The 23,275-nt window shown below is 37.4% G+C and overlaps 1 protein-coding gene across 1 annotated transcript in view; it reads right to left on the bottom strand.

The window, feature by feature from the left end:
* The window catches only part of FAM13A (family with sequence similarity 13, member A), a 342,193-nt gene that overhangs the window by 189,612 nt on the left and 129,306 nt on the right, over positions 1-23,275 (bottom strand). Inside the window, exon 6 of the mRNA XM_011932518.1 lies at positions 13,343-13,496. Within this exon, the coding sequence (XP_011787908.1) occupies positions 13,343-13,496 (154 nt within the window). The remainder of the gene's footprint in view (positions 1-13,342; positions 13,497-23,275) is intronic.

Raw genomic sequence — 23,275 nt, forward strand, 5'->3', positions numbered from 1 at the left:
ATATGTAAGGAAAGTGAGGTACAGAGAGTCTGAGTAACTTGTCTAAGGTCCTACATCTAGTAAGTGGTAACACTGGAATTTGAAGCCAGGCAATCTGTCTCCAAAACCTGCTCTCACCTGCACAGAACACTGCCTCTCCTGAAGAGTCCTTCCTATTTAATGAGTCCCAAAGTAAACTAAAGTAGGAAATCATAACAAATAATCTTTCATGTACAATCTGTCTTATACAAGCCACAATCATAATGTATCACCTATATTGGAGTGGAAATACATGGAGTGAAAATATGAAGCCTTTAATCATTATTAGGTCTTTCCTAAGTATTCAACTAAGCTTTTGAGGCAGTGGCAATGCTTTGTGTATTCCATATCATTTCCTCATCTTCTCCCTCTGGGCATCAGGAAAGCCATTTTCAGCCTCTCTTCCAGTTAGATTGGGAGCCACATGACAAACCACTTCTAGATTTGGCCATAAAAATATTCCAAATTATTTTCATCCTCCTGTTTCCCTGATAAAGCAAACTTTGATGGTAGCTGGTCTAAGATGAGGAGGGCTCCTCAACCCACTGGACTGCAAAGTGAATGAGAAATACATTTTGATTGTGTTAAGCCACCAAGGTTTTAGAATCTTTTACAGAAGCTTCCATTAACTACTCTGACACTATTTTCCCATAAATAGCTATATTGTTGTATTCACACTACATTTGTTTAACTAAATTATATAAGTACCATGAAAAAACAATAATTGGCATAAACAGGTTTGGAAACAAACACGATTGACTCCTGGTCAGCATACAGTAAAACTTGTATTGAGCAGGTGTATAAGAGAGTCACCTATTAGTCACAAGTATTCAGGGTTGCCATGTACAGCAGTCAGTATGTCTTAAAAAGGAATGCACAGAATTAATTCACCTGGCAAATTAGGTAGTTGGAAGTCTGTGAAGCAAACTTTTATTGTATGCACTAGAGATGTGAACAATTATTAATGCTCAAAATAGTTACTATGACTTTCTTGAAGGAAATTTGAGTTAACTTTCACTTAAACGTGTTGTAATTTAATGGATGTTTTGAGTAAATACAAAGAACTAGAATAAGTGTTTTAGAAGATACAAGAATGTATGAGTTGATTCACAACGTTAAGAGAAATGCCAACATATAAGTAAATATGAGATATTGTTCTTACCCTAGAAAAACTTACAATACAACATGAAAGGAAAAATAACCCAACTTATCCAAGGCAGAATGTTCTAACAGGAGAAAGAAAGTGCCACAAGACAACAAAGGAGATGGAGAGGGCTTCATGGAGGGGGTAGAATTTGAGATGTCTCAGTTGGACCTGTACCAACTTAACCAGAAGCAGACCTTGCCACAAGGATTGAGAGCAAGTAGTTTATGCGGGTGGTTCTGTGGTGGAGTGGGGGTGATAATAGAGGGAGAAAGGGAGCCAACAAGAAATGTCACTATGGTTCTTAAGCTTAAATTTAGGGAAGAGCTTGGGGAACAGTGTAAAATATACACCCCTGAATAATTCTAATTGAGGAGTAAAGCAGCTGGGAATTTATACCCCCCTAGTTTTCAGCCACGGGTAAGGCTTACCCCCATCCCTGGAGGAATGTTCATTTCTAGGCACTTCCAGGCCACAGAAGTATAACTTCCATCCTGAGGAGATCAACTGAAGAAGATATCAGAAATTCAGTTTTATAGAAAACATAAGTGATCTTTAAAAACCTCAAATATTCACTTGCCATTTACTGAGTGCCTCCTATTTGCCAAATATACACAGTATAATGATGTAAAGTAGTCAACTTCTTTAATAAACAGTTCCAAAGTTTTGCCATCTCACTGGAAACAGTTTAAAGGATACATAGCATAATGGCATCTTCATAAGCAAAAGGAATTTAGTCTGTCTTCTGTTAATTATTCCTTATAATAGGAAAGAATGTAATACCTGGCAATGTGTTACATCTAATGATTCATGAGAAGACATGACTTTCTAGTGTTTACCTATAATCACTCTATAAAACAAAATGTCTGGGGAGAAGAAATTAACAGCAATCTGAATTGTAAATATATGCGTATGATCTAAAAATTGGAGCCATACAGCATTCCAAACTATGAAGTAACTTTTAATATTACTTTTATTACTTAATGCTTTACACTTCTTGTTAATCTAATTAGTTTCTACTACTAAAAGGTGCCCATTTGAGTAATTCAAGCAAACAACCCACTATTATGCTATTAAAAATTTAATTTTTATATAATTAGGGGGACAGGTGCATATTTCTTACATGCATATATTACATAGTGGTGAAGTCTGGGCCTTTACTATGTGTACACACACCCACACCCACACACACACATTTTCTTTATTCAATTCTCCCTTGATGGACACCAGGGTTAATTCTATCTTTGTTATCGAGAATAGTGCTATCCCAATCCATAAGACTGGGATGTTTTTCCATTTGCTTGTGTCATCTACAGTTTTTTTTCACCAGTGTTTTTTAGTTCTCCTGATAGAGATCTTTCACCTACTTGTTTAAATATATTCCTATGTTTTTTTTTTTTTTTTTTTTGGAGCTACTGTAAATGGGATTTCCTTCTTGATTTTGTACTCAGCTAGGTCCTTAATGGTATATAGAAATGCTACTGATTTCTGTACATCAAATTTGTATCTCGAGTCTTTACCAAATCTAAGAGTTTTTTGGTGGAGCCTTTAGGAATTTCTAGATATCAGATTGTATCATCAATGAACAGGGATAATTTGACTTTACTCCAATTTGGATGCCTTTTTTAAAAAAAAATCTTGCTTGATTGTTCTGGTGAATCAATCTGGTCCTAGTCTTTTTTTTTTTTTTTTCTCTTGGTAGAATTATTTTTATTACTGATTCAGTTTTTCTACTTATTGTTGGTCTGTTCAGGAATGTTATTTATTTATTGATCTCAGAAAGTTGTATGTTTATAGGAATTTATCTATTTCCCCTAGGTTTTCTAATTTGTGAGCCTATAGTTCTTCATAATGGTCTTTGATGATTTGTTTTATTTCTGTGGTGTAGGTTGTTGTGTTTCCCTTTTCATTTCTGATTGTGTGTTTATCTGGATCTTCTCCCTTCTTTTCCTGGTTAGTCTAGTGAGTGGTCTATCAATTTTGTTTGTCTTTTCGAATAACCAACTTTTCATTTCATTGATCCTTTGTATTTTGGGGGGATCTCTTATTTAGTTCTATTCTGATCTTCATTATTTCTTTTCTTTTGCAAACTTGGGGTTTGCTTTGTTCTTGTTTTTCTAGTTCCTTGAGGTGTGAAGTTAGGCTGTTAATTTTTTTAATGTAGGCATTTAATGCCATAAACTTCCCTCTTAGCACTACTTCTGCTGTATCCTGCATATGGTGTGTTTTCACTTTCATCTGATTCAAAAAATTTAAAATTTCTGTCTTAATTTCTTCATTGACCCAGTGATCATTCAGGAGCATGTTGTTTAATTTCCATGTGCTTGTATAGTTTCTGAAGTTCCTTTTGGTATTAATTTCTAGTTTTTATTCCACTGTGGTCTGAGAAAATACTTGACATCATTTTGATTTTTAAAAATTTATGAAGAATTGTTTTGTGGCCCAATCATGGAGTCTATCTTGGAGAATGTTCCATGTGCTGATGAGAAGGATGTATATTCCATAGTTATTGGGTAGAATGTTCTGTAAATGTTTGCTAAGTCCATTTAGTCTAAAGTCCAACTTAAGTCTAATGTTTCTTTGTTAATTTTCTGTCTCAATGATCTGTCTATTGCTGTCCCCATTGTTACTGTATTGCTGTCTATTTCTTTATGCCTAGAAATATTTGTTTTGTGACTCTGGGTGTTCCAGTGTAGGGTTCCTAAGGTATATCTTGCTGAATCGATCCCTTTACCATTACATAAAACCTTCTTTGTCTTTTATTGCTGTTTTTTATTTAAAGTTTGTTTTATCTAATATAAACAAACCTGGATTTGCTTTTTTCTTTTTAATCCGATCTGCCAATCTGTATCTTTTAAGTGGAACATTTAATCCATTTACATTCAAGGTTAATATTTATATGGGAGGCTTTGATCCTGTCATATTGTTAATTGTTTCCAAATTGTTTTATAAATTCTTTGTTTCTTTTTCTCTTTTTGTCCTTGTGGTTTGATGAAATTGTCATGTTGCCATTTGATTCTTCTCTCTTCCTCCTTTCTGTGATTGCTTTATAAGAACTGTGAGTTTCATATTTCCAGGTGTTTTCATGACGGTGAATATTAACTTTTCATTTCCATTTTTAAGATACCTTTGGTCATTTCCTGTAGGGCCAGTCTAGTGGTGACAGATTGTCTGGGCATTTGCTTGTCTGATAAAAACTTTAGTTCTCCTTCATCTATGAAGCGTATTCGGGAAGGATATAAAATTCTTGGCTGATAGTTTTTTTTTTTTTTTCTTTCAGCACTTTGAAAGTGCCATCCTATTCTCTTGTGGACTGTAAGGTTCCTGCTGAAATGTCTGCTGTTAGACTGAAGGGTTTTTTTATATTGATAACTAGACTTTTTTCTCTGGCTCATTTGAAAATTCTTTCTTTCACTTTTACTTTAGACATTCTGAATATAATATGCCATGGTGTAGTCTTTTTTGCAATGTATTTTCCTGGAGATTGCTGGGACTCCTATATCTGGATATCTAACTTTCTTGCTAGATTTGGGAAGTTTTCATCAATTATTTCCTTAAATAGATTTTCTAAGCTTTTTTTTATCCCTCTTCCCCCTCAGGAATGCCAATAATTTGTAAGTTTAGTCACTTTTTGTAGTTCTATATGTCTTGAAGGCTTTATTCATCTTTTTTCCTTTTTTTTTTTTTCTTTTTGTCTGACTAGATTATTTCAAAAGACCTGCCTTCAAGTTCTGAGATGCTTTTTCTTATTTGGTCTAGTCTATTACTGGAGCTTTCAAATGTATTCTGTATTTGCTTCAATGCATTTTTTTAATTCCAAAATTTCTACTTTGTTTTCTGAGACAGGATCTCTCTCTGTCACTCAGGCTGGAACACAGTAGTACGAACACAGCTCACTGCAGCCTCAACTTTATGATCTCAAGTGATCCTCTGGCCTTGGACTCTTGAGTAGTTGGGACTACAGGTGTGTACCACCATGCCAAGCTAGTTTTTGCATTTTTTTGTAAAGACAGGGTCTTGTCATGTTGCCCAAGCTGGTCTTGAACTCCTATGCTCAAGTGATCCTCCTGCTTCAGCCTCCCAAAGTGCTGGGATTATAGAGGTAAACCACTGAATTCTTTTTTTTTAAGATATCAATCCCCTGATACGTTTCACATTCATATCCTGAGTTGATTTTCTGATTTATTTGTACTGGTTTTCAGAATTATCTTGCATCTCGTTGAGCTTCTTTAAAACCAATATTTTGAATTCCTTATCTGGCATTTTGAGAAATTTTTTTTTGATGGGGATCTGTTACTAGATACTTGCTGTGTCCTCTGGTGGTGTCATATTTCCACGCTTTTTCATGTTTTTTATGTCCTTTCTTTGATAATTACACATCTGGTGTAGTAGTCACTTGTTCCCATTTTTAAAAATTGCTTTTGTAGGGGAGAATTTTTGTATTTTTCTGTTGAGTAGATGTATTTTTCTGGTTGAGTAGCATACTTTGGCTTTGATTTTGGGCGCCTGAGGTAGTATAATCTTTGTGTGACACTGAGCCATACACAGGGTCAGTGGTATCTGTGATTTCCTAGGTGGCTTAGAGCAGTTATTAGGTGAGGCTGTGGTGAAGCTTTCCTGGGGACTTGGACATCAACTAAGCCTGTATTTGGGCCCTGGTGGTGGCAGCAATGGAGTAAATGTCTCTCTTTTTAGGTCCCAGGGCAGCTTATTCTAGCTTGCTCCATCCAGCATTAGTGGGTCCTAGAGGGCTGATACTTGGGCCTCCTGGTGGCTTTCATAGAAGCTAGCTGTGAGAGTGTTGGGCTACATGTGTGAGTGGGCTCTTAAGGTCCTAGGCATCTGAAGTGGTGTGGGTGATGGCATAGCAGTGGTAGAGCAACTCACTAGCCCCCAAGTGGTATGTGTTAATGTTGCTGAAAGCAACAGCGAATGGGGCAGCCTAGTCTCCAGTCCCACAGCCGCCTATAGCAAGGTGATATGTACTGTCCTAAGCTTAGGAGAGCTTGCTCTTCCCTGTCCTTCCCATGGCTAGGTGATGAGTACAGCCATGTTGCCTCAAACTTGGCTTGATGGTGAGGCACAGCCTAGTGTTAAACTCTCAAAATGGTGCCTTGGGCCTGGGACCAGAAAGAGTGGGGTCCCTCTCAGGCAAGGAGCCTGGAGAAGAAGCTGTGAGAAGTACGGTCTACTCACATCTCAGTCTCAACAGCTCATAGCAGGGTCACAGGGACCCTCCCATGGGTGCATGGGAGTGCTTTGTTTCCCCTCTCTCTCCTTGGAGCAATTGTGGCAGCAACTGTGTCTGTAGATGCTTGGTATCCAGGTTGCTCTCAAATTGGCATCCAGATGAGGCTGCTCTAGGCTTGGATGCCTGTGGGATTCTGTGTGGGTTCCCTTTCTGGAGCTTCATATGTCAGGCTAAAGGCCCTAGTGGGTTGAGTTTTTCCCATATCCAAAGCTATAAAAGCCTATTTCAGAGTGTGGAGCCCTGGGGGTTTCTCTTTCACTGTTTCTCCACGTCCAGGAGCCTCTCCTGGCTCTCAGTCAGTCCCTGGCCATGTAGGCTGCCTCAAACCTTCTCCTTACTTATCTCTGGTGTTTCCCAACTCTTCTCTAGGGAATCCCAGTGTCTTCTCCTAGACAATCTGTTCAAAATGTATCTATTTACTATTTTGGTCCCTCTCTGTGAAGGAGACATATACTACCTGGGTCTATTCAGCCATCTTAATCTCAACTCTATGATCTGCCATGCTATTTAATTATTGCGTTTTAAAAATACATCACTTAACTTTTTTCAACCTCCAAACTCAGAATCTATCTAAAAATTATAACTCACGATCAAAAGAAGGATTTGTTCTGAAGAAAGGAGCAAATGAATTCTAAATAAGTGCTACCTCTGAGTTTCATAAATGCTCAAAATGATAACATAGATTTTGGTGTGTACAAGCTAGTCATTCTCACTATATAAGTTTACCTACACAAAAGGAGAGACAGTGCAACCAGGTTACAAAGAAACAAACAACAGAAAACCAAAAACACTTTTTATTTCCTGTTATAACTCCCCTGCTGCTCAGAAGTTTGTAATATTCTTGAGGGGCTACAGAAGAGGTTAGGAATAGTGAAGACATAGGAGTCAGAAGAGCAGAGTTCACCTGCTTTCCTGACACTGACACTAAGTTGCTACAGTACATACTCATTAAATGAATACACATATAAAAGCTCATGGCACCGATGGCCTAAGTTAAATCTCCAAGATTTTGGTTATTTCTCTACTTGGCCTCTAATCAGTACTTTCTTGATTTCAAAACCCAGCTTTGCCATTTACTGTTGTGTAATCTTGAGCAATTTACCCTTACATTTACTCATCTGTAAACCAGTATTAAGATCAATTACTTCATGAGGTTACTGTCAGTAGTAAATGAGGTACATATATAGAAGAATGTGGCACAATGTCTGGCATAAGGCCCTATTCTCCCTTTTGCCCCTGTGTTCCTACACTGATTTTGTTTCTTATAGACTTATTTTGTAAGGTCCCCCAAGGACAGGGACATGTCTTGTTTATTTTCTGAAGCTCTCCAGCACTTAGTATGGAGCTTTGCACAGAGTAGTTTTGCATTAAGTAAGAGAAAGGTGAACAAACATTTGTTGAAGTTAATTGTGCTTAGGCTGTGGCCCTAAATGAAAATGGAGAGACATGCCATGTTTTTGAGCATGAAAAAGATATGGGAAATGGTTTAGGAAGTTTCTGTGATATATCAGTTTATAGGGTAAGTGACTTTGATTCTACATAAACAATATTAATTTTTTTGACCTGAAAGTCAAATATATAAAAAAATGAGCTTTGTGGTCAAACTTGCCATAACATATATTAATGTGAGCACTTCCTTTGAACTAATCACTATGGAAGGTCATTCTAATATTTTGCTTTCCTCAGAGCATTTGTTAGTAACTGTTTTGAGAGTTTGCTTAAGAGTCACATAAGAAAATCAACATAATTATTTTATAGCCAGATTTAAATTTTAAACCCAAAAGTTAACATATAATCAGCACTCCTCAACTTAGTGATATGCCATAGGTCAAAATGACTATTGATCACTTCCCACAATCAAAGCATTAAAGTACAAAGATTTCCCAGTCCAATGATATACAGAAACATATGGTATATGAATGACATATATATGCTCTGAAGACAACTTTAAAATCCCAAAAGATATAATGAGCAATAGCAACACTATCTAATAAAGAAAGTCCTATAATATGTTTATCTGGAATAGGTTCATATTCATCTAGATATTTCTAGATAGATATTTAGCAATATGCTAATCATGTTATTTTATAGTATGCATATATATGAGGTTTGCATGAACCCTATTACATATATTAATAATACTTATATACAAATGGGACAACCAGACAAACCAGGCTCATAGACTCCTGTCTCCCTCAATATCTGCCAACCTTCTGGGTAAATTCAGGGTCAATAAGGACAAACCATCAATATCTTTATCTCCCATCTCTTTATCATCGCCTTTCCCATAATTTTCTCATCTCCTTCACTTTAGTCCCTCATGCTCATAAACACAACTTAAGGCTTATTTCACTACAGATAGCTCAACCTCCAAAATCAGTAATGCAAACCTCCTATTTCCTGTTTTCAGCCCCTACTCTTCTAGCTTACTTGCTCATCTACTTCTGCCTCAAACATTCTTTAGCCTAACTACAGTCTCTAGTAACTCCTATTGTATTGCTGTTGCACATCCTAGCTTACCTTCGGATCTTCTCATCATCTTCATTACCATCATCCAAGACCAATTTACCATTGTTTTTACCTGGACTATTGTAATAAACTCCTAATAGATTGCCCTACTTCTGCCTATCCCTCTCAAGAGCCTAGTAATCTTTTTAATACAGAAGTCACAACATAGCACTCTTCTGCTTAATACTGACTAATAGCTTCACTTAGAGTAAAAGTCAAAGACCTCAAAATGATCTATGAATAGACACAATCTGTTGATCCTTTGTTTCCTTTGTGGCCTCCTTTCCTTTCAATTCCATCTTGCTCATGGCTATCCAACTGTACTGGCCTCTCAGCTGCTCATCAGACCAGGTATATTCACATCTCAAGGCCTTTGTACTGCTCTTCTCCTTGCCTGGAATACTCTTCTCTCAAGTGTTTTCATGGTTTGCTGCTTCACTTCCTTCAAGTCTCTACTCAAATGTCTTCCTGTCAATGAAGCATTTTAACTGTCCTATTTAAATAAGCAAATGCCATTCCTCTACTTCTGCCTTGCCCTGCCCTTCACAGAATGTATCACCATCTGACATACTACATACTTTCTTTTCTTTTTTTATTGGCTGTTGTTTATTGTATTTCCATTAGAATATAAGAATCATAAGGGCAGAGATTTTCATCTATTGTTCACTGTGCCTAGAACAATTACTCCTAGTAGGCGCTGAATAATTACTAATACTTGGATTTAATGAATTCAACTTAATAGTTCATGGTCCATTATTTTATCCATACTTTTCTCACCAAATTTTGTGTATGTAAATATCCGGATGATTAAGTTAATTCCTAAATGGGGCTTCACTAATGTCTAGATTTAGAACACCTTCAGAAGAGAAAATCTAGAATTATCCTGCAGCTGGAGAAATTAGACTGTGGCTGTTAGATGCCTACTGGAACGATGTGCTTCTCCTAACCCAGTTATTCAGAAATACAGCCTTGACCTTTCATTCTGACAAAATAAAAGTGTTTCTATGTAAATTCCCTTCTTGAAACCTATAAAAACAAAAATAATGAATGAGAGAAAACAAACCTCCATCTTAAGTGAAGTAAGAGATGGCCATAACTGTGGACCACTGACTGTGAAGACTATTTGCCAAATTCAACAAAATGGGGGCTAAAATGCCAAGGGCCAACATATACATTATCATATTTCTCCAAATGTCACAGTGCTAAGAGGTCTATCCAAAACTTCCTTCACTGGGGTAAATAGATCTGGTCAACATGGCCAAACCATTGCAGAATCTGGAAAAACTCTGTAGGGACCTAAGTTCACTCCCAAAGAATGGCAGGGAAAGCAAAGTTGAACGGGAAGTCATAATGATAAAACTTTTCCCCTTACCATTACCTTGGCCTTCAGACAGAGGAAGTCTGTCTCAAAGTGAGGCTGATGAATGTGCTGTAGATGCCATGATCAATTTTGCAGCTACTGACCATAATCAGCTGAATAGAAACAGACATTAGACTTTTGACAGCCTACGACAGAAAAAGACTCCATATTCCAATACTCTGGTCAAAGTTTTTCATCTAGGTCCAAATACAACCAAACATATTTCTCTGGGCCCAAATCTCCATTTAGCATGCATGCAAGAATATATAAGAAACTTCATTCAACATTTTATGACTCTGTTCTCCAAACTGGGATATACAAGGTATCTTAGTGTTTATGTTTAGTCCTTTTCCCCACTTAAAAGCCCTATATCTAAGTCATTTTCGGAGACTTGCCTTATTCTCAACTCATATATTTTATGTGCCTATCACTCTTGGGTATTTATCATTTACTTTGTGTCTATTTCCTATCTTTATATTCATCCTTCCAAAAAGTGAACTCATGTGAAAAAATGAACAGAAAGACACTTTTCTTTAATTACCTTCTCATTTTTTTCTTTTTCAGTATATTAATGATTTCATTCTGAGATTCTCAATTTCTTTTAAACCCATCTACCTTTTAGTTTCTATCTAATGTTTCTATGATCTTTACAATTTTCAAAAAAGTCTGTTTTCGAAGCATTGTCAACATTTACATATCTAAATGTGGCTAACATATTCTCATTTCATTATTAGGTACTTTAAAATGGCATTGGCATATCCTTTTAAAATGACTACTGTAACTTCTATTTCATCCTTACTTGTTATGATTAAGTCCAGAGAATCACAGCCCTTGTCACATTCTCTACTTTCTCAAAGAAGAGACTATCAGCAAGATCAGTTAAAAAAAATGCATCAAAATTCTGCTTTGGCAGAATGACACTTCCAGAGACTACAAATGTAGTTTCTAATCATGACATTTATCTGCCTCTAGGCCAGATCTGAAACTTACATTAAAAGAGCAGCATTTTATATTCTTCTTCATCTACCGAAGACGTCTGTATTTGGCTCCCACAGAATTTTATCTTATATTATAGTCTCATACCATGTTCTCCACCAGCCTTAAACCTAGTCACTCAAGGATTTCCAAGCAGGGCACTCTTCCACAGATCTCAACAAGTATTATTTTACTTGTACAGCAAATAACATCTGTGTTAGTCTGTTTGTGTTGCTATAAAGACATACTTAAGGCTGGGTCATTTATTTGAAAAAGAGGTTTAATTGACTCACGGTTCAGCAGGTACAGAATATCTGCCTCTGGTGAGGCCTCAGGAAGCTCACAATCACAGCAGAAGACAAAGGGGAGCAGGCACGTCACATGGCGAGAGTGAGAGCAAGAGTGAGGGGCAGAAGTGCCACACACTTTTAAACAAGCAGGTCTCGTGTGAACTCACAGCAAGAACTCACTCGTCACCAAGGGGATGGCACTAAACCATTCATTAAGGATCCGCCCTTGTGGTCCAGACACCTCCCACCAGGCCCCAGTTCCAACACCAGGGACTACATTTCAACATGAGATTTGGAGGGGACAAACATCCAAACCATATCAACTTCCCAATGGCATATTCCAGCAATTAGTTTTATCTCAGCAAGTTTGCCCTGCCTAAGATTCTATTTATCTATTTCCATTATACTTCAGGTTCACCTTATTGTCTTATATGCCCTAGTAAAAAGGTATGAGTGTTAAAAATTGTTTATAAGAGATTTTTAAATTTTTTTATTTTTAATTGTCATTATGGGTCCTTTAGTAGTCGTACATATTTATGGGGTATATGTGATTGAGAGACGCTGCTGAAACAAAGTTCATTACCTTTTAACATTTTTACATTACCTTTGAGATCCTTTTCAAAGTACTACAGGCACCGGAGGAACAAACTTGAGGGGGATTTTTTTCTGTTTAAAAAAAATCATTTATTTTAACTTTTCTGAGGCAAGACTGAAGTAATGTTGTTTTCTTATTTTCTTATTTTCTCTTGTGAATCGCTGACATTTTTTTCAGCTACTATTTTACTTCTAACTCAGATTTACAACTGATAGTCTCCAATTATCTCATTTTATCATTTTAACTGCTCAAACTAGAAAATCTAGTTTTAGATCCTTTCGTAGGATGCTACTTGATACTCATACCATTTTAACCTTTCTTCAAAGTCATAGCCTCAACTGGGAGAAGAGATGAAAACATTCCTTTAAGTGCTCGAACCAAGTATCTCTGATTTTATCATTCATTGCTATATGAATCAGCAAAGAGTATGTTATGGTCTGTAAACCTGATAGTCTTCAAGAAACCTCCTGAGGAAATCTCATACCAGCTCCATCATGATTTACCTCAATATAAATGAGGACGAAATAAGATGGCTTCCTTATTTTCTCATATCTGGAGGATTTGTTTGGATGTTTAGCGTTTGATTCTCAATTCTAGGTCTTTGGAGACCTACATGCATTTACCTAATATATACAGGGTATATTATAAAATTACCAGTGTATAAAAAGATTTAGATAGTATTGTCAAGGACTCCTTTATAGGTTTTTAAAATATTCTCCTTTACTGATGATTGCTACTAAAAACTAATATATGGGACTTAAAATCTGAGGTTGAGCTTCAAACTGTGCCAGACACAAAGGAGACAAAAAGACACAGTAATATTGTCTTCAGGAATTTGCAATCTAGTTAGCAAGCTAGCACTCCTGATCACAGCCATATGCACTTACTCCTGCTGTAACATCAGGCTTCTGTAGTAAGGGTGGTGTGGCCAGTTGACCAGAGCACTGGGCTCATGCAGGTATTTTTGAGATGACTTTATAGCAACAAGAAAACATAAAATTGCTACTATTCTTGAATCTTATAAGGCTATATTTCAATATAATAAACATTTGAAATAATAGATTTCATAAGAAGAACTCACTACACAGAGGAATAATAATCTGATGGTTATATTCATATGGAATTTTTATGAGAAAGAATTAAATAAAATCTTCTGTCTAAAATTACAGCAATACTGAAAATTAAAAACCAAGTTGCTTACTTTTACTATGATAAGCCTAGCCAGGTTTTCGCATCTCGGTTGATCATTTTCTGTATACTCTACTTCAAACAGGGTATTATAATTTTCTAGAATTTTAGCCATTATCTTGTTGCACAGGTCCTGTTCCTTCATGCCTTCAAGTCCAGGTGGCACACTATAAACAAGAAAGGGAAAGAGAGGAATTACTTAGTAAACACAACAATGCCTGCTAGCTGACTCAGACTTGTATTTTGAAATCTCCTGAATAATTAGCCTTCTTATAGGGATGCATGGGATTTTCAACAAGCTCTATGGTAACATGCATGACATTGTTGGGGCAATTGGAGAGTTCCCAAGTTCTGAATCAATAGCTTGGGCTGAATAAGAAAAATATAGCTGTTCAGGAAGAAGATAGAGATGAACACTGAGGCCAGTGGTGCTTTGAATATATTAAAATTTTTTATACATAATATTTATATAAAAGTAAAAAAAGAATGAGGGTTTTCATAACAGAAATAGCCACACAAATAATAGGAACACAGTCTTTATTTAAGGATTTCTTAGATAATGCACAAAAAGTACAAACCTTAAAGGTAGAAATGAATCCTTCTGGGGAAAAATAATGATAATTGTTGAACTAAGTGACAAGAGCATGGAAGGTCTATTACACTATTCTCTTTTCTTTTGAATGTACTTAAATTTTTTCACAATAAAAATAGTTGAAAACATATCTGAATGCAGAATACCCCACGAACAAGGTAAAAAGATTGTCTACAGGTACATTTCTGCAGTAACATGTATAACTGACAAACATTAGTAATTACACTATGTAAAGAACCCCTACTAATCAATAGATAGGTCCAAAAGAAAAAGAGATGAAAGACATGAGTTGGAAATGTTGCAGAATAGAATAACCTTGGCCGGGTGCAATGGCTCAAGCCTGTAATCCCAGCACTTTGGGAGGCCGAGACGGGCGGATCACGAGGTCAGGAGATCGAGACCATCCTGGCTAACACGACGAAACCCCGTCTCTACTAAAAAATACAAAAAACTAGCCGGGCGAGGTGGCGGGCGCCTGTAGTCCCAGCTACTCGGGAGGCTGAGGCAGGAGAATGGCCTAAACCCGGGAGGCGGAGCTTGCAGTGAGCTGAGATCCGGCCACTGCACTCCAGCCCGGGCGACAGAGTGAGACTCCGTCTCAAAAAAAAAAAAAAAAAATAGAATAACCTTATGAAAAGATACTTAGCTTCACTGAATAACCAGAGAAATACATTTAAAAAGCACCACTCAGGTCTCGTTTACTACTTATCTGTATTAATTTTCTGAGGCTGTTGTAACAAATTACTATATACTAAGTGACTTAAAACAACAGAAAGTATTGTCTTCCAGTTCTGGAGGCCAAAAGAACAAAATCAGTATCACTGGGGCAAAATCAAGGTGTCAGTGGGGCTATACTCCCTGTGAAAGCTCTAGGGGAGAAGCTGTTCCTTGCCTCCCCTAGCTTCTGGTGGCTGCCAGCATTGCTTGACTACAGGTGCATCACACCAATCTTGAATCAGGGCCAGCATCTGCAAATTTCTCTCTGCCCCATCATCACACGGCCTTCCCTACATGTGTATATATCCCTCCCTCTACCCCATTCTTATAAGAATACACGTGACTGCATTTCGCGTCCACTCCCCTATCCCTCAAAAATGCAGGATAATCCTTATATCTCAAGATCCCTATCTTAATCACATCTGCAAAGCGTCTGTTTTTCAAATAAGGTAACATTTACACATTCCAGGGATTATGATCTGATATCTTTAGGAGATACTATTTAACCTCCTAGACTATCTTGGGATACACACCCTAAGGCCCCCTTCACTTGGGTGTAGATAGAACCTGTGACCTGCTTCTGATCCATACGATTTGGCAAAGGTGATAGGATATCACTCCCATGCTTATGTTACAATGGATGAAACTCAGTGTTAGAAGACTGAAGTGAGAGATTTTCCCATGGGCCTTAAAGATAAAAGCAGTCAAGTTGTGAGATGGCTGTAAGAGGATCATGTGCTAGGGAACTGTGGGACTTCAGGGGGGCTATAGCCATAAGAACACAATAAGATGCTAGGGTGGTTAGTCATGCAGCTGTAAAGAAATGAACTCTGCCAACAATGTGAATGAGCTTGGAAGCAAATCATTTCCCAAACTCAAGTCTTTAGATGAAAATGCAACCCAGTTAATACTGTGAATTTGGCACTGTAAGATCAAGAGCAGAGGATTCAGTTAAGTTGTGCCCAGATTCCTGACCCCTAGAAACTGTGAGATAGCAAATGCTTGTTGTTTTAAGCCACTAAATGTGTGGTAATTTGTTACACTACCATACAAAGTTTGGTACTAGGAAAGGGGATGCTGCTGTAACAAATATCTAAAATGTGGAAGAGGCTTGGGAACTGGGTAGTGGAAGGAGACTGGGCACCATCATAGAGAAGGGCTAAAGTACCTTGAACCAGTTCTCAACTGACCCCTGGACCTTAAGGACACCACTGATGAGGGCTCAGAAGGAAAAGAGGAATATGTTACTGGAAATTGGAGCGATGGAGACCCTTGTGATGGTGGCAGAAAACTTAGGGAAATTGTATCCCATAGTTAGGTGACAAGATAAACTTGTAAGCAACGGCCTTAGATATATGGTTAACGTTATTTCCAAGCAATAGTTTGAAAGTGCCACCTAGTTTCTTACCACTTACAGTAAAATGCAAGAGGAGAAAGAGAAAGAAATTGAGAGAACTTACACAAAAATGAAAGGGGACATGATTTTAAAAATGTTCAGCTTCTCCAAATAGAAAAGACACTAAAATTAAGAAATTCACTGTCAAGAAAGCAGGCTCTATAGAAAAAGCTGAGAGTGTGACTGTATATCCTTTTGCTAAAATCTCAGAAAGATCAAAAGCTGGTATTATACAGTCAGGCAAAGGTCCCTTTCAAGTGATGAAGGGTGTGTGCCTCACAGATCCTGTCGATCAAATCAGAGGGCCTCTAGGAATTTAAAAGCATCATCCCTCAGCCATTTGAGCATGAGCCAAAGATGCAAAAGGGATTATTTTTAAAAGATCTGTGGATATGCCTTTCTTATAATGAAGTGAATCTCCATAAAATCCACAGAATACTAACAAAGTTTTTGAAAAATTCATTTCAGCAAAAACACTGCCAACATGGAATCAAAGGGACAGAGAAAATACAAAATCAAAGGATGATGCTGGTGCCCCCAAATTCTATTGGCAGGAAGCAGGCTGACAAAACTACTCAGCTGCAAACATGAGTAGTTTCATTAAACATAAAGCATGACTTAGAGGGCAGAACCAAGAATCTAGAGGGCTGCTACATAAAAATCATAGGAGGCTATTGTTTTGGACTAAGCCCAACAAACCAGATTAAAAATCTAAATGGAGTCACCCTTGCTAAAATTCCACATTACCAAATCAAAACTAAGTTGTTATCTGACTTTCTACTAGGAAAGAGAGAAAATATCCAACTTCCCAAACAGGGGCTTCAATTGGCATGACAGTGAAATTTTCTGTTTTAATCCTTAACCTGAAAACAACCTAATGTTAACCAAACTGTTATTTTTCTATTGTCTTGTCTCCCAGCTCCCACCATATAAGGAAAGTAACTTTAAAATGACCGATCCACTTTTTGTTCTTTGCTTCTGATTTCTTAAGGCCTTTTTCTGTCTATAAAACCAACCTCTTTGCTCAACTCATTGGGACACTTATCTACTTAGTGGAATGAAGCATTGCATGATTCTAGAACTACACATAAAGCCACTTCAGATCTTTAAACAATTTGTTGTAATTTTGTCTTCTGACAGATACAGTGACCAGTGAAGGGACCTGAATGAAGAAGGTTACTGATGTCTCTGAGACTCCTTGAGGAACACAGGAAAGATGTTGCTAACCTCCCCTTTAAGTGGTTGGGGGTGGGTTCCCTGTCTTCCTCCTGGAGCCCTGAGAAACATGTGTAAGTTCCTCTCAGGTCTGGGCTCTGCTCTCTTTTGCATTTGAGTACTCTGATCTCTTTGGCTTTTGGGGTACCAATGGGTAGTCTGTGCTATGGCAGGGCACATAACCTTTGGTTTGCAGTGACTGAACAAAAAAAAGCTGGCAAAAAAAAGCTGCAGTTTTTAAGGTAACTGCCATCAGCTGCACTAACTTGTTATTACTGCAGCGGGGCTCTTTACCTCTTCTTTTCTTGTGTGTTGAGATTTCATTGCCAAAGCCGTCTTGGCTCTAACATCCAAGATCCAACATAAAAATAAGATCCCTAATTTCTGAAGATGTCAGTACTCTGCCTTCTGACACCTGACTTTCTCATGGATAAAAATTTTGCTCACAGAAGTTGCAAAGATTTACAAAAGTGGCAGAATCTTACTACAGATAATCATTCAGAATTACAATGGCCATTATATGAAATATCCTAGATGAAAAAAAACTGTTCTTCTAAGAGGTGCACTTGAATCCCAAGCCTCTTGAATTAGGCAGAGAGAATGGGATTGTTATTCTAATTGACATTTAGAAATGTCAAAGACTTTGAATGTTGGCTTGCCTCAAGCATTCTTATACACCAGTAACAGACAAACAGAGAGCCAAATCAAGAATGAACTCCCATTCACAATAGCTTCAAACAGAATAAAATACCTAGGAATCCAACTTACAAGGGATGTAAAGGACCTTTTCAAGGAGAACTGCAAACCACTGCTCAGTGAAATGAAAGAGGACACAAACAAATGGAAGAACATACCACGTTCATGGATAGGAAGAATCAATATTATGAAAATGGCCATACTGCCCAAGGTAATTTATAGATTCAATGCCATCCCCATTAAGCTACCAATGACTTTCTTCACAGAATTGGAAAAAAATTGCTTTAAAGTTCATATGGAACCAAAAAAGAGCCCGCATTGCCAAGACAATCCTAAGTCAAAAGAACAAAGCTGGAGGCATCACGCTACCTGACTTCAAACTATACTACAAGGCTACAGTAACCAAAACACCATGATACTGGTACCAAAACAGAGATATAGACCAATGGAACAGAACAGAGCACTCAGAAATAGTATCACACATCTACAGCCATCTGATCTTTGACAAACCTGACAAAAACAAGAAATGGGGAAAGGATTCTCTATTTAATAAATGGTGCTGGGAAAATTGGCTAGCCATAAGTAGAAAGCTGAAACTGGATCCTTTCCTTACTCCTTATATGAAAATTAATTCAAGATGGATTAGAGACTTAAATGTTAGACCTAAAACCATAAAAACCCTAGAAGAAAACCTAGGTAATACCATTCAGGACATAGGCATGGGCAAGGACTTCATGTCTAAAACACCAAAAGCAAGGGCAACAAAAGCCAGAATTGACAAATGCGATCTAATTACACTAAAGAGCTTCTGCACAGCAAAAAGAAACTACCATCAGAGTGAACAGACAACCTACAGAATGGGAGAAAATTTTTGCAGTCTACTCATCTGACAAAGAGCTAATATCCAGAATCTATAAAGAACTCAATCAAATTTACAAGAAAAATACAAACAACCCCATCAAAGCATGGGCAAAGGATATGAACAGATACTTCTCAAAAGAAGACATTCATACAGCCAACAGACACATGAAAAAATGTTCATCATCACTGGCCATCAGAGAAATGCAAATCAAAACCACAATGAGATACCATCTCACACCAGTTAGAATGGCGATCATTAAAAAATCAGGAAACAACAGGTGCTGGAGAGGATGTGGAGAAACAGGAACACTTTTACATGTTGGTGGGACTGTAAACTAGTTCAACCATTGTGGAAAACAGTGTGGCGATTCCTCAAGGATCTAGAACTAGAAATATCATTTGACCCAGCCATCCCATTACTGGGGATATACCCAAAGGATTATAAGTCATGCTGCTATAAAGACACATGCACACGTATGTTTATTGCGGCACTATTCACAATAGCAAAGACTTGGAATCAACCCAAATGTCCATCAGTGACAGACTGAATTAAGAAAATGTGGCACATATATACCATAGAATACTATGCAGCCATAAAAAAGGATGAGTTCGTGTCCTTTGTAGGGACATGGATGCAGCTGGAAACCATCATTCTCAGCAAACTATCTCAAGAACAGAAAACCAAATACCGCATGTTCTTACTCATAGGTGGGAACTGAACAATGAGATCACTTGGACACAGGAAGGGGATCATCACACACCAGGTCCTATTGTGGGGAGGGGGTAGGGGGTAGGGATAGCATTAGGAGATACACCTAATGTAAATGACAAGTTAATGGGTGCAGCACACCAACATGGCACATGTATATATATGTAACAAACCTGCACGTTGTGCACATGTACCCAAGAAATTAAAGTATAATAATAAAAAAAAAAGAAATGTCAAAGAGGCTGGGCATGGTGGCTCATGCCTGTAATCCCAGCACTTTGGGAGGCTGAGGTGGGTGGATCACCTGAGGTTAAGAGTTCGAGACCAGCCTGGACAACATGGTGAAACCCTGCTTCTACTAAAAATACAAACATTAACTGGGTGTGGTGGTGCAGGCCTGTCATCCCAGCTACTTGGGAGGCTGAGGGATGAGGATCACTTGAACCCAGGAGGCACAGGTTGCAGTAAGCCAAGATCACGCCACTGCACTCCAGCCAGGGTGACAGAGCAAGACTCTATCTCAAAAAAATAAATAAATAAATAGAAATGTCAAAAAAAAATAGGATTCTAAAATTGCTTTTTAAGAAATGTATTGTGGAGGCTAATAAAAAGCTAACAATGCAAGATATCACCCATACCAAAGATGGTAAAGCCCACCTGACTCCTACTGCTCCCTTCTATCCTACCTTGCCTGAATATTCATAGGCTACTAACTCTCTGAATTGCCTACCTTCTTTGAAAAAAATAGTCTCCTTATAAGGTGAAAAATTGAGCTTTGATATCAACAATACACTGATGCAAAAATTTGGTTTCCTGTTTTAAAACAAGGTTTTCTTTAGTATTTATCTGCTCTTAGTAAAAAACGGTGAGAACTTCTTGGTAACTGGCCTAGGAAACAAATAATCTGAGTCTTACCAAAATAATCCACATGCCTCATATTTTCCTTCTTAGGTTATTGATTACTTAGGAAAACTTAATCTCCTCTCTACTAAAAGAGTTAAGGTTTTCTACAACTATATAACTGCTTTTAAAATCTTACAATTATCACTTTGGTTAAATGAATGACTATTATTCACAGTGATTTGTGATCCTCTTATTGATAAGTGTTTTGAACCTTTATTTTTGACAAACTTCCCAAAACTGAATTCAAAATTAAGTCATTTTGATCACAAACTAACTTTTGAACATTCCAGAAGGGCTCCTTAAAGTCTAAAAGAGAAATATTAAATCAATTAGGCTTGAGATGTTAAATTCTATGTGGAAACACTGTCAAATAAGAAATGATGTTTAATCTTTGAGTTCCAATTGTATGGATATGTTTTTAACATGTGCTGCAAAAACTGTATGAGCTATAAATCTGTTGTGCTATATCAGTCATAACTTTATGTTAAAATGTTGTACACCACAGAAATAACCAAACTTCCTTGTCAAGTGTATCCTTATTATGAAGGATTCTCATCATGTTTTTAACATGGCCATTTTAAATCTTGTCCAGAGTTAACTGCTTTATTCTGATGCCTTTCTAAAAGTTTTCTGTAAACAACTATAATCTTAAAGCACTGTGTCTTCAAGATGGTTCACAGAAAAGATGGGAGGAAAACTGGCAAGTTCAGGTTTCTGCTAACCTTGAGATAACACTGGACTGGGTGAGAATTTCTAGAACTCTAATGAAGAAACTGATCAGTTTGTGAAACTGCTAACTAAGCTCAAATAGAGCAAGAACTAATGACAAGAAACTAAATGAACTGATGAAGAATAATTATGAATTTTTAAAGCTTTTAAAAATTTTGAAACATTGCTGATTCTTTTAATGTTCTGTTTTTCAGATTTAAGGACACTTTTTTTCTCTCTCTCTTTTCAACTATCCATAGTTTACAGCAATTTGGTAAAGGATACTTCTGTAAACAAAAATGGAAACATTTGTTTCTCCTCCCTACCTGACACCTCTGAAATTCAAAAACTATCCTAAGTATGTTTATTTTTACAGCACTATGATTATTTGAATAAGTTCAGTAAGAATTTGCTCTTGCTGGGCATGGGCTCACATGTGCAATCTCAACTACTTTGAAGACTGCGTGGGAGGTACACTTAAGGCCAGGAGTTTGAGATCATCCTGGGCAACATAGTGAGACCCTCATTTTAAAAATTAGCTAGGCATCATGGCATATGCCTATGGTTCCAGCTACCCAGGAGCCTGAAGTGGGAGGACCTCTTGAGCTTAGAAGTTTGAAGCTGCAGCAAGCTATGATCATATCACTACACTGCAGGGTGGGTGACAGAGCAAGACCCTAGTTCCTCTTTGCAAAAAAAGAATTTGCTCTCTTTATAACATGACGTAACCGGAAACATTGGTTTTATTACCAAGGGATTGACTGGAATGTCCTATTTGAAAATATGGATAGACTACCTAGCTTCAAGGGTTCCCTGCCTTACAGCCAGTGAGTAAAAAGTTGCCACTTCCTGGCAGGCCCAGGAACCTCAAGATATTAGATTCTGTAGGTAAAGTCTGATGATTATAGTTGATTAAGATTATAGTTGTTTATACTGGTTTGACTTCCTAGAGTTAAGATGCTTTTAAAAGTCCAATCTGGCAGGGCACGGTGGCTCACGCCTGTAATTCTAGCACTTTGGGAGGCCGAGACAGGTAGATCACCTGAGGTCAGGAGTTCGAGACCCACCTGGCCAACATGTTGAAGACCTGTCTCTACTAAAAATACAAAAAATTAGCTGGGCGTTGTGGCAGACACCTATAGTCCCAGCTACTCAAGAGGCTGAGGCAGAACAATTGCTTGAACCCAGAAGGCAGAGGTTGCAGTGAGATGAAATCATGCCATTGCACCTGATTTTACTAGTAAAAAAAAAAAAAGTCCCAACTGAGATCCCTTGTCAAAATTCTAGCAAAGGAAATGTAAAAGGAACCTCTGTGGGTTATTCTTGCTGCACTTATGTAAATACCTCAGGCCAATTTTTTATGAGACTAAACTTATTTTGCAAACAAATTAGTCTTACCCTCATTATCTTTGGTAGAAATGGGGGTGACTGTAGAGAGAAAAATTATGTTTCAAAAGAAAACTACATTATACCTGTAATTAGATTGTAGCTCTGTTCATTGTTTTTGAGTTTTTATTATCAACTGTAGACTGAACTGGATCCTAAATTATTCCAGTTCCCTCCAAAATCTGGCTACAACTAAGAACAAAAACTGCTAAACTGGACAACTCAACATAAACTTCAAGGGATAAGTCTCATGTCTGATGTGTGAACTATACGGAGAGTTGAATATAATGCCTGCTAGCACAATCAGAGACATTCAACTGCAAATCAGGACGAGAAGTTGCCAACTTCATGCTGTGGAGTTTTTCCCAAGATGCATGGAATGAGACTCCCTATGGTAATAAGACTCTTGCCCCTCTTCATTTTTCCACGTGTAGGCCTACTTCTTTCTCTTGGAAAGATAAGGCTGTAGTTAAAATTCCCCAGTCAGTAGTTTTTGGGGGTCACTTAACAAGGCTAGATGTCTCATATCAAACCCAAATATTTATACAATCTAAGAGATCCTATAGTGTACCTAGTGGGAAGCTTTAGCAACATCCCTAATGCGACTGTTTGTTCAAATTGTACTAGTGGTCTGTGAGAAATGGGAAAGTTCTTCAAAGATTATAAAAAGTCACATTTTCTTACTATAAGATTGCTATCCACTATCAGTATATATATACACTATATATTTTATGTGTGTGTATATATATACTATATATAATAT

The sequence above is a fragment of the Colobus angolensis genome, unplaced genomic scaffold (genome assembly GCF_000951035.1).
Source record: "Colobus angolensis palliatus isolate OR3802 unplaced genomic scaffold, Cang.pa_1.0 Scaffold123, whole genome shotgun sequence".
In the NCBI taxonomy this organism is placed as follows: domain Eukaryota; kingdom Metazoa; phylum Chordata; class Mammalia; order Primates; family Cercopithecidae; genus Colobus; species Colobus angolensis.